This window comes from Lepidothrix coronata, unplaced genomic scaffold (genome assembly GCF_001604755.1).
Source record: "Lepidothrix coronata isolate B3197 unplaced genomic scaffold, Lepidothrix_coronata-1.0 Scaffold356, whole genome shotgun sequence".
Taxonomy (NCBI): Eukaryota; Metazoa; Chordata; class Aves; order Passeriformes; family Pipridae; genus Lepidothrix; species Lepidothrix coronata.
The window spans coordinates 118,577-130,897 of record NW_016690536.1 but is presented as its reverse complement, the minus strand read 5'-3'; the positions used below and the strand labels follow the sequence as shown (position 1 = coordinate 130,897).

Here is a 12,321-nt window from a genome sequence, read left to right as displayed (position 1 = left end):
CACCCCTCTCCACATGTCCCTCACCCCTCCCCACGTGTCCTTCACTCCTATCTATGTGTTTTTCTGCCCTCTCCATGTGCCCTTCACCCCTTTCTGTGTCCCTCACCCCTCCCCACGTGTCCTTCACTCCTATCTATGTGTTTTTCTGCCCTCTCCATGTGCCCTTCACCCCTTTCTGTGTCCCTCACCCCTCTCCACCTGTCCCTCACCCCTCCCCACATCCCTCACCCCTCTCCACACATCCCAGTGCCCGTGGGCAGCTGACCCCCCCCGCCGGTGTCCCCTCCCTCCCTCAGACATCGACGAGTGCGAGACCCCCGGGATCTGCATGAACGGCTGGTGCATCAACACCGAGGGCTCCTTCCGCTGCGAGTGCCTGGGCGGGCTGGCCATCGGCGTGGACGGCCGGGTCTGCGTGGACACCCACATGCGCAGCACCTGCTACGGGGGCATCAAAAAGGGCACCTGCGCCCGCCCCTTCCCCGGCGCCGTCACCAAGTCCGAGTGTTGCTGTGCCAACCCGGACCACGGCTTCGGAGAGCCCTGCCAGCCCTGCCCGGCCAAGAACTCGGGTGAGCTCCGGTTCTTCTTTCTCCTCCACCCTCTGGAGGGTGGTTGGGCACTGAACAGGCTCCCGAGGGCAATGGGCACGGCCCCAAGGCTGCCAGAGCTCCAGGAGGGTTTGGACAACACTTTCAGGCACAGGGGGGGATTGTTGGGGTGTCTGGGCAGGGCCAGGAGTTGCACTGGATGACCCTTGGGGGTCCCTTCCAGGATTCTACAATGATTAATGAGCAATCCAGGTTAATCCAGGCTGCAACTTTGACTGGAGGAACCAAGTGAAACCTCAGTTTCAACAGCCACAAAATGACACCCAAGTGCCCAGGGCGTAATTATATCCACAGTATAACCTGGAATTAGGGAAAGGTTCTTCCCCCAGAGGGTGGTTGGGCGCTGCCCAGGCTCCCCAGGGCAGTGGGCACAGCTCCAAGGCTGCCAGAGCTCCAGGAGGGTTTGGGTGATGCTCTTGGGCACATGGGGATGGTCCTGTGCAGGGCTGAGGGTTGGACTGGATGATCCTTGTGGGTCCCTTCCAACTCGGCACATTCTGTGATTCTGAGCGTTTAAAACCCCAGGAAGGTGCTCAGAGCCCTCCTGATGGCTTTGGCAGCTTGGCAGTGACACAGGAAAGCCACAGGCAGAGGGAAAGGGGTGCCAGGCAGTCCACAAACGAAGGCTGGGTCCCTAAATCTGGTGCTGATCTCACGGCAGGGATGTCGGACTCCAACTGGGAGTCTCAGCTTTAAAATCCACGCTGTGTGAGCACAAACAGGCCCTGCTGGGAAGCCTGGAGCTGACATTCCAACAAACAAACAATAAATCCAGAGTTACTGGCACGGGGTGCAGTGCCCAGCAAAGCTCATGGCTCTGCTGTCCTTTCTCCACAGCGGAATTCCAGGCTCTCTGCAGCAGCGGCATCGGGATAACGGCTGATGGCAGAGGTTTGTGCAGCCCAAGCCCTGGACTCGTCTCCTGTCACCCTCAGGGTTTGGTCACACCCTCCTTTTGGGTTTGGTCGTTTCATCTCCAGGGTTTTGTGTTTGTGGGTTTGATGGTTTCATCTCCAGGGTTTTGGGTTGGTGGGTTTGATGGTTTCATCTCCAGGGTTTTGGGTTGGTGGGTTTGATGGTTTCATCTCCAGGGTTTTGGGTCTGAGGGTTTGGTTGTTTCATCTCCAGGTTTTGGGTTTTTGGGTTTGGTCATTTCGTCTCCAGGTTTTGTGGGTTTGATGGTTTCATCTCCAGGGTTTTGAGTGGCACCAGGAGGCTGTGCCAGGAGAACCTTGGCACTGCTGGCTGTGCTGGGGGGTTGGCACAGCCAGGGTGTGTGTGAGAGCTGAGCGTGAGGGGGCACAGGGGGGGCTTTCAGAGCCTGGATGGCTTTTAATGCCTGCAAGAACCTCCCTCCGTGCCAGTGGGTGGGATATGAATTGGGCACAGGGAGGAGGAGAAACGGGCACTGTGGGATTCTTTTTCCCCCCTCCCCAAACCACCACGAGCTGGTGTTGAGTAACTATCCCTGAGGATTGAGGGCTGGATTCCTGGCACCCCTGTGGGAGCTGCGTTTCTGGGGATGCTCCCACGGAGTTTGGCTTTGCTCCCTGCTTTGATGGCAACGACTGAGCGTGACCAACTCCATCCTCTTGGTTGTTTCCCTCCGGCTCCTCCGGGGTGGGAGAGGAGGGTCCCGAGTCTCCCAGGGAGAGGGAGGTGATGTGTGTGTGTGGGGGGGTGTTGCCAAGGGGCTGCTTTGAGTCACAGTGCCAGCCCTGGGCAGTGCTTGGACCAGCAGGGAGAGAACAAAGCAGCCAGATAACAACCTCTCAAAACCTTCCAAATGGGAATGAGCCAGAGGCAAAACCCTGGTGACTTCTTGGGCTTCCAGCCAGGGCACCGTGTCCTGGCCAGAGTCAGGCTCAGGGTAATGATAAGGCTCTTTCTAGCAAGGAATTGTGTCATATTTTAGTTTCCCAGCCCAGACTTCTCCATTCCAGAAAGACAAACGGCCAAATTAACCAGATCCATGAAAATGTGCTGGATACTTAATGAAATATCAGATGTAAGTCTTTGTGCAGGCAAGTGGATGAAGCCCAGAGAGCTCAACAGATCACATTTACTGAAACAAAAACTTCACTGATTGTATCAGTCACTTTGGCAGCTCATAAATAGATTTTGATACTAATATTTAATCAGTTTGATGGGTTATACTTCCTAAGTGAGAAATGTCTCTTTGATTCTTCAGATCTGAGAGTATGGAACTAATAATCTCTAGGTGTAAATATGCATTTGACCAGAATCTCTTGGTCTTCATCCACCTTTAACATATTAAAATCAATACAGCATAAAATAGTCTGAAAATATATATATGTATCAAGCCCTGGTCAGCCCAGCCCTGCTCACAGGCACACTCCAAGCTCTCCAGGGCTGCTTTTCCCTGGATGGAACTGAACTCCAACTGCCTGGAGACAAAGGCCAGCAGTGTCTGGGCCTGTGGCCATCTGGCACCGTGGCACTGCCAGGGCACTGCTGGGCCTGCCCTGGGCTGGTTCTTGCCAGGGTGAAACCTCTTTTCCCAGACTCCAAAACAAGCAGGGAGGTGATGCTGCTGCAGAGGAAGAGGTGCTGCCCACCTGGCTGCCACCCCTCTGGGGCACTGGGTGCTGAATGCAGGGATAATTAATCCCAGAGCTGAGCACCGGGATGAAGGTGCTATTGGAAGACTCAGGAACGTGGCAGAAGGAGCTGAGAGCCCTCATGGAACTGGGCTTATCCCATCCCCTTATCCAGCTCCTCCTGAGCTCAGAGCTCTGTGCCAGATCAGCTGTGTATTCCCAGCTCCACAGCTCCAGAGGGAGAGGAACAAGGTTCCCCAGGATATACTGGAGCAAACCAGGAAAGTAGGCAGGACAGGGAGAAGTGGTGGATGCCCCTGCTGGGATGTGCTCAAGGCCAGGCTGGACAGGGCTTGGAGCAACCTGGGCTAGTGGAAGGTGTCCCTGCCCATGGCAGGGGGTGGGACTGGGTGGGCTTTAAGGTCCCTTCCCACCCAAACCAGTCTGGGATTGTGCTTCTGGCTGTGGGTGGACACCGAGGAGCGATGAGGGCTGGGGAGATGGAATGTTCTGGTGTTTCCCTTCGCTGTGGTCCATCTCATTTGACTTTTCTCTCTGCCAGACATCAACGAGTGTGCCCTGAACCCGGACATCTGCCCCAACGGGATGTGTGAGAACCTGCGGGGCAGCTACCGCTGCATCTGCAACCTGGGCTACGAGTCCGACCCCACGGGCAAGAACTGCGTGGGTGAGTCCAGGGCACGGGGTGGGCAGAGGGGGGCAGGAGCCAGAACCTCCAGGTGATGCCCCCAAGCCCTGTCCCCGCTCAGTGCTGCCTCACTGTGCTGGTTTAAAGGTGAACCAGCAGGGGAAATGAACCCAACTCAAAGGAGAGATTATAAGTCAGAATAACGATTTAATAAAATAATACAATAAGTACGATTATACAGACAAACAGTTGGTTTTAACCCACAAAACCCAAATGTATAACCCAGCACCCTGGGGCATGAACAGAGTGGTGTTCTTTGGGCCCCTCTGAGCCCAAAGTAAAAGGAGAGGGGAAAAACCTGTTGGTGAGAGTGGTGGTGCAGTCTGGTCAAGAGTGGTGGTCTCAGTCTGGTTGAGAGCAGTGATCTGCAGCCTTCCTCTGGATCCCACAAGTGGTTAAAAAAGTCCCCAGACTCCAAGATTATCCTCCAGTTCAGGCAGGAATGCCCAGTGCCTCCCTCAGGGCGGGGAGTTCCACACTGGGTGTGAGGACAGGAGCACCCTCCTATCTCCCAGGCCTCTGAACACCCAGTTTATGGCCTGAGGAGTCAGGGCTGCTCTGGGCAGAGGGTGTAAATGGTCTGTTGAGAACAGTTTCTGGGCAATGGCAGGGAAGGCTGTAGAATGCACAGTTTTGGGTTATACCCATGCAGTGATGAACTGGTCCCAGCTGTTCTAACCAGGACACTCACGCACACGGAAAACCACGAAGGTGCCCGTGAGAACCTGCATGGACGTGACTGAACGTCCCGGGTTGTCTCGCTGTGAGGGTGGAGCTGAACTTCTGCTCCTCCCAGGCTCTGTGGGGCCGGTGCTGTGGCTCAGGAACCCCTTCTCTCCCCTGTCCCCAGATGTTGATGAGTGCACTGTCAACCGTCTGCTGTGCGACAACGGGCTGTGCAGGAACACCCCCGGCAGCTACACCTGCACCTGCCCCAAGGGCTTCGTCTTCAGGACAGAGACGGACACCTGTGAAGGTAACGGGGCTCTGGAGGCACCACAAACAGCTCCACGGGGTGGGAAAACCCGTGGCCTGAGGGCCTGCCTGAAAGGCAGCTCAAGGTCTGCCGTGCCTTTGGTTCCCTTTCGACCACAGCGCTTGGAACTTGAGCATCTCCAGGGGTTTGGGTTTGGGGGGGTTTGGTGGTTTCATGTCCAGCTTTTAGGTTGGTGGGTTTGGTTGCTTCATCTCTGGTTTTTGGGTTTGATGGTTGCATCTCCGGGGTTTTGGGGTTGGTGGTTTCATCTCCAGGGTTTTGGGTTTCTGCATTCGATGGTTTCATCTCCAGCTTTTGGGTTTGTGGGGTGGGTGGTTTTATCTTCAGGGTTTTGGGTTGGTGGTTTTGGTCGTTTCATCTCCAGGTTTTGGATTTGTGGGGTGGGTGGTTTTATCTTCAGGGTTTGGGGTTGGTGGGTTTGATGGTTTCATCTCCAGCTTTTGGGTTTGTGGGTTTGGTGGTTTCATCTCCAGCTTTTAGGTTGGTGGGTTTGGTTGCTTCATCTCTGGTTTTTGGGTTTGATGGTTGCATCTCCAGGTTTTGGGTTTGTGGGGTTGGTGGTTTTATCTTCAGGATTTTGGGTTGGTGGGTTTGATGGTTTCTTCTCCAGGGTTTTGGGTTTGTGGGTTTGATGGTTTCATCTCCAGGGTTTTGAGTTTGTGGGTTTGATGGTTTCATCTCTGGGGTTTTGGGTTTGATGGTTTCATCTCCAGGGTTTGTGGGTTTGATGGTTTCATCTCCAGGGTTTGTGGGTTTGATGGTTTCATCTCCAGGGTTTGTGGGTTTGGTGGTTTCATCTCCAGGGCTTTGAGTTTGTGGGTTTGGTGGTTTCATCTCCAGGGTTTTGAGTTTGATGGTTTCATCTCCAGGGTTTGTGAGTTTGATGGTTTCATCTCCAGCTTTTGGGTTTGGTCATTTTATCTCCAGGGTTTTGGGTTTTTGGGTTTGGTCGTTTCATCTCCAGCTTTGGGGTTTGTGGGTTTGGGGTTTTTTCCCCTAAGGGTGAAGTTTCACACTTCCATCAAAGGAGTGGACACCCAAACCCAGAACATCTGGGCTTTTCAGTGCCTGCAAACCAGAACCATTTCCTCCAGGCCCCTGAAATTTTAGCTGAAGCCTGACCAAAATTGCAAGTTTTAGGGCATTTGATTGAAAGGTTGGGTTTTGGAGTGGGAGAAATTGTTTCCTGTCTGCAAAGTCCTCAGATATTTGAGAACTGGCACTTGGCACAGGAAAGTTCAGTGAAAAAAAGCAGATTTTCTGTAAAGGAGGTGAAAAATGGCCAATTTTGTGTGGCCTCACATCGGGGTCAGACAGGTATCAGAGGTCATATATATACTATACATTTAATATATTTAATATATTTATATATTATTAATATATTAGTATATATGTTCTATCTTATTATATTTGATATGTTTATATATTTATATATTTATATATTATTCAATTTCTATATTTTATATACTTATATATTATAGATTACTCTATATTTAAATATTATGGTGCTTTACATATTATATTTTATATCTTATATACTATAGATTTTATATATTTTATATCTTCACATATTCATATATTAGTATATATGTGTTATTATATTTTATATATTTTATATCCTTACATATTATTCATGTATTAGTGTATATTTTACCTATTACTGTATTTTCCATTTTAGCTATTTATTTGTATATTACCCATTTCATATCTTTTATATCCTTCCACATCCTTCACAGATTATTATACATTTTACCTATTATTGTATTTTCTATTTTCGCTATTTAATATATTTATATATTACACGTTTTATACATTTTATATCCTTCATAGATGATTATGTATTTTACATATTATTGTATTTTATATTTTAGCTATTTATATATTACACATTTTATACATTTTATATCCTTACCTATTCTTCATAGATTATTATATCTTTTACATATTACTCTATTTCATATTTTAGCTATTTCAGATATTTGTATATTACTCATTTTATACATTTTATATCCTTACATCTCCTTCATAGATGATTATATATTTTACATATTATTATATTTTATATTTTAACTATTTTATATATTTATATATTACACATTTTATATATTTTATATCCTTCATAGATGATTATATATTTTACATATTATTGTATTTTATATTTTAGCTATTTATATATTTCACATTTTATACATTTTATATCCTTCATAGATGATTATATACTTTACATATTATTGTATTTTATATTTTAACTATTTTAGATATTTATATATTACACATTTTATACATTTTATATCCTTCATAGATGATTACATATTCTACATATTATTGTATTTTCTATTTTAGATATTTTAGATATTTAGATATTACACATTTTATATCCTTACATATCCTTCATAGGTTATTATATATTTTACATATTATTATATTTCCTCTTCTAGCTATTTTAGATATTTACATATGACAGATCTTATACATTTTATATCCTTCATAGACTATTATATATTTTACATACTATTTTTTAATATCTTTTATTTCGTTACCGCATTTCAAAAAATAACTTAAAAACCCAATTAAAACCCTCACTCTCCACGTTTTGGACCCAGAAATTTATCCCCCCTGGTGACGGCCCCTTTGTCCCCCCCCGTGACTGTCCCTTTGTCCCCCCAGACATCAACGAGTGCACGTCCAACCCGTGTGTGAACGGCGTGTGCCGGAACAACGCCGGCTCCTTCGCCTGCGAGTGCTCCCCTGGCAGCAAACTGGACCCCACTGGCACCATCTGCGTGGGTAAGGGCATCCCGGGCACCTTCCTGGCTCAGGGATGGGCATCCCGTGGGCACTGGTGGTGGGATGAGGGGGATTGACCTTAAGCTGGAGGAGGGAAGGTTCAGGTTGGGTGTTAGGGGGGAAATTCCTCCCTGGGAGGGCGGTGGGGCCTTGGCACAGGTTGCCCGGAGAAGCTGTGGCTGCCCCTGAATCCCTGGAAGTGTCCAAGGCCAGGTTGGAGAAGAGAAGGCTCCAGGGAGAACCTGAGAGCTCCTTCCAGGGCCTGAAGGGGCTCCAGGAGAGCTGGAGAGGGACTTGGGATGAGGGGTGGAGGGACAGGACACAGGGAATGGCTTCCCACTGCCAGAGGGATAGATGGGATATTGGGAAGGAATTCTTGGCTGGGAGGGTGGGGAGGCCCTCGCACAGGTTTTCCCAGAGAAGCTGTGGCTGCCCCATCCCAGAAAGTGTCCAAGGAGAAGAGAAGGCTCCAGGGAGACCTGAGAGCCCCTTCCAGGGCCTGAAAGGGCTCCAGGAGAGCTAGAAAGGGACTTGGGACAAGGAATGGGGGGACAGGACACAGGGAATGGCTTCCCACTGCCAGAGGGCAGGATTAGATGGGATATTGGGAAGGAATTCTTGGCTGTGAGGGTGGGGAGGCCCTGGCACAGGTTTTCCCAGAGAAGCTGTGGCTGCCCCATCCCAAAAAGTGTCCAAGGAGAAGAGAAGGCTCCAGGGAGACCTGAGAGCCCCTTCCAGGGCCTGAAAGGGCTCCAGGAGAGCTGAAGAGGGACTTGGGACAAAGGATAGAGGGGACAGGACAAGGGGGAATGGCTTCCCACTGCCAAAGGGATAGATGGGATATTGGGAAGGAATTCTTGGCTGTGAGGGTGGGGAGGCCCTCGCACAGGTTTTCCCAGAGAAGCTGTGGCTGCCCCTGGATCCCTGGAAGTGTCCAAGGCCAGCTTGGAGCAACCTGGGCTAGTGGAAGGTGTCCCTGCCTGTGGCAGGGGGTGGAACTGGATGAACTTTAAGGTCCCTTCCAACCCAAACCAGTTTGGGATTCCATGAGCCTTTGACACCTCTCCTTCCCACTCAGTGTTCCCTTGGAGTTTGGTGCCAATTAATGTCTCTCCTGCCTCCAGGGAACCCGGAAAGCTGCAGCCTCAGGCTGTGCTGCACCCACACACGGGGTGCCAGGGGAACCCAGGATCCCTATGGGGTGGCAGGGGATCCTTCAGGGCATCAGGATGGTGGGTTCTCCCCCAGCAGATGGGTTGGGGGTGTGGTGACATTAAGGCACGTCGAGAAAAAGTGGATCCTTTGTCATCAAGACCATGGGAAGGTTCCCACTTCCCACTCCTCGATGGTCAGGGCCTTGCAAAGCATCACAGGGCAGATGGATAAAGGACTATTTCCACCCAGAAAAGGAGCAGGTTGAGAATGGGAAAAGGGCAGGACAGGGCTCTGGGGACCAGCAGGGTTTGTGTCCCTGCTGGAACCCACTTGGCCCCACAGATTGAAGGACAGAGTGACCCCAAGGACCAACAGTCCCCTTGCAGCCAGAGAGGGTTCCAGGGCTGCTCCTCAGGGTTCCATGAACCTGGGAATGGAGCAGCTCCTCACTCTCTCCTTGCCTTCATCCCTGCAGACAGCATGAAAGGGACCTGCTGGCTCAACATCCAGGACGGGCGCTGCGAGGTGAACATCAACGGGGCCACGCTCAAGTCGGAGTGTTGTGCCACCCTGGGGGCAGCCTGGGGCAGCCCCTGCGAGCGCTGCGAGATCGGTGAGGCCCTGCCTGGCACGGGGATCCCCCAGGGAACGCCTGGAGCTGTGCCAGGGGGGTTTGGGATGGATCTCAGGGAAAGGTTCTTCCTCCCCAGGGGGTGGTGGGCACTGACCAGGCTCCCCAGGGCAGTGGGCATGGCCCCAACGCTGCCAGAGCTCCAGAAGGGTTTGGACAACGCTCTGAGGGACAGGGGGGGATTTGGGGTGTCCTGATGATCCCTGGGGGTCCCTTCCCGCTCAGGATATTCCAGGATTCTCTGAATAAATCCAGTCTCCAACTCTGTCTTATCCATTCCCCTCCCACTTGCTTTCGTAAATCCAGAAATTGTGCTTTACCCTGTAGGATCCCTGATAAATTCCAGCTGCTCTGAAATCCTTCCCTGCCCCGTGTTGCCCATTTTTCCATGGATATCCATGGAGTTGTGCCAAGGGAGGTTTGGGATGGATCTCAGGGAAAGGTTCTTCCTCCCCAGAGGGTGGGTGGGCACTGACCAGGCTCCCCATGGAATGGTTATTCCCCAAGGCTGCCAGAGCTCCAGGAGCATTTGGATGATCCTCTGAGGGATTGTTGGGGTGTCCTGATGATCCCTGGGGGTCCCTTCCCGCTCAGGATATTCCAGGATTCTACAGAAATCCTGCTGCATTGTTGCTGTGGACGTTTCTGTGTTTGTAGGGGACAAATTAAGGCCCAACTCCTTAAATAAAGAGGGGCAGGGGGTGAAGAAGAACGAAAGCAAACCCTGGGGAACATGTCCAGAACTCTTGGACAACGCTCTGAGGGACAGGGGGGATTGTTGAGTTGTCCTGTGCAGGGCCAGAGGTTGGACTGGATGATCCTTGTGGGACCCTCCCAGCTCAGGATATTCCAGGATTCTCTGGGAGATCAGGAAGGCAGGAGCAGCCCGTTCCTCTGCTGACATTCCCGTCTTCCCTTGCAGACACTGCCTGTCCCCGGGGATACGCCCGGATGAAGGGGGTCACCTGTGAAGGTACAGTTGCAGCAGGACATGGGAAACCTTCCCTTGGGATCGTGGTCATTGTTCATTTGCTGCTGTCCTGCCTCTCCGAGTCTGGGAGGGGAGGTTCTACACCTTCTGGCCTTTTTTTGGGCTCTCTGTGGACGTGTGGCCTCTGTCTGTCTGTCTGTCTGTCTGTCTGTGCTCAGACCCTGGCTGGGCTTGGCTGTGGCCGTGCAGGGACAATGTGCTTTTCATGGAGCGAGTTGTCACTTTTTAGTCTGGCAGGGCAGCTCTGGGCTCCTTCCACCTCCTCCAGAAGCCCCTGGAGGCCGTGCTGGCCTTGCCCCCGTGCCAGTCTCACGCCCTTCTCCTGCTTCTGTGCCCACAGACGTGAACGAGTGTGAGGTGTTCCCCGGTGTCTGCCCCAACGGGCGCTGCGTCAACTCCGCCGGCTCCTTCCGCTGCGAGTGCCCCGAGGGGCTGACCCTGGATGGCACTGCCAGGACGTGTGTGGGTAAGGGCACCTCCTCTCACCCAGATCCTGACCCCTCTACGGGGCTCCAGCTCCCCCCCTCCCTGCCACGTGCAGCAGGAATTCTTGGGAATTGAGTGGTGGCACCTTTGGGAAGGGCACCCAGACCCGGCAGCTGAACAGAGGCAAAGCTGCCACGGCTTCGTGTCCCCGAGTCCAGCAGTTGTTCTTCCTGGGGGGACTTCAGAAGTGGCCAAATCACCTAATTTTGGTTAATGACACGGCCCAGCAGCCCTGAAACAACTCCTGGGCACACAGGGACAAACCTCTGCCCTTCCCTTCCAGCACCAGGGAGGGGCCATTTGCCAGCCCTGTTGCCAGCAGACCCAGGCTGGTCGTGTCCATGCTGTGAAATCTCCCACAGCATTCCCAAAAAAAAAGGGAATGGCACTGGAACAGGCTCCCCAGGGCAGTGGTTGAGCATCCAACCCTGACAGGATTCAAGGAGTGTTGGGACAACGCTCCAAGGGACGTGATGGGATTGCTGGGGTGTCCTGTGCAGGGCTAAGGGTTGGGCTGGATGATCCCTGTGGGTCCCTTCCAGCTCAGGATATTCCATAGTTCTGTGAGAAGGGTCTGTGGGGCACCAGGGGAAGCCCTGATGTGAAGGAGAGGTTGGTGCCTGACCTGCCTGGGGAAACACTGGCCCTTGGAGAAAGAAATGAAGGAGCCAGTGCTGCAGCCATGTGGGTTCCTTCCTACTCAGCATATTCTGGGAATGGCCCATTCCTGGGCACTGTTTGGAGGATGCCCCAGCCAAAGCTATTTCAGGGATGTTGTAAAGCCAGTCCCAGAGGGTGCCAGGAGTGGTTTGTGAACCTGGGCACTGTTTGGAGGATGCCCCAGCCAAAACCACTCCAGGGATGCTGGAAAGCCAGTCCCAGAGGGTGCCAGGATGGTTTTTACCATGTGAAGCCAGTCCCAGAGGGTGCCAGGGTGGTTTTTACCATGTGAAGCCAGTCCCAGAGGGTGCCAGGCATGGTTGGTGAACGGCCCATTCCTGGGCAGTTTGGACGATTCCTCAACCAAAGCCACTCCAGGGAGTGTGTGAAGCCGGTGCCAGGATGGTTTTTACCATGTGAAGCCAGTCCCAGAGGGTGCCAGGGTGGTTCTTACCGTGTGAAGCCAGTCCCAGAGAGGGTGCCAGGGTGGTTTTTACCATGTGAAGCCAGTCCCAGAGAGGGTGCCAGGGTGGTTTTTACCGTGTGAAGCCAGTCCCAGAGAGGGTGCCAGGGTGGTTTTTACCATGTGAAGCCAGTCCCAGAGAGGGTGCCAGGGTGGTTTTTACCGTGTGAAGCCAGTCCCAGAGAGGGTGCCAGGATGGTTTTTACCATGTGAAGCCAGTCCCAGAGAGGGTGCCAGGGTGGTTTTTACCATGAGAAGCCAGTCCCAGAG

General features: G+C 51.9%; 1 protein-coding gene across 1 annotated transcript in view; it reads left to right on the top strand.

Moving 5' to 3' along the window:
- Positions 1-12,321, top strand: part of FBN3 (fibrillin 3) — a 124,411-nt gene that overhangs the window by 64,980 nt on the left and 47,110 nt on the right. Inside the window, exons 15-22 of the mRNA XM_017838759.1 lie at positions 297-572; positions 1,449-1,502; positions 3,735-3,860; positions 4,732-4,857; positions 7,546-7,665; positions 9,296-9,433; positions 10,374-10,424; positions 10,783-10,908. Of these exons, the coding sequence (XP_017694248.1) occupies positions 297-572; positions 1,449-1,502; positions 3,735-3,860; positions 4,732-4,857; positions 7,546-7,665; positions 9,296-9,433; positions 10,374-10,424; positions 10,783-10,908 (1,017 nt within the window). The remainder of the gene's footprint in view (positions 1-296; positions 573-1,448; positions 1,503-3,734; positions 3,861-4,731; positions 4,858-7,545; positions 7,666-9,295; positions 9,434-10,373; positions 10,425-10,782; positions 10,909-12,321) is intronic.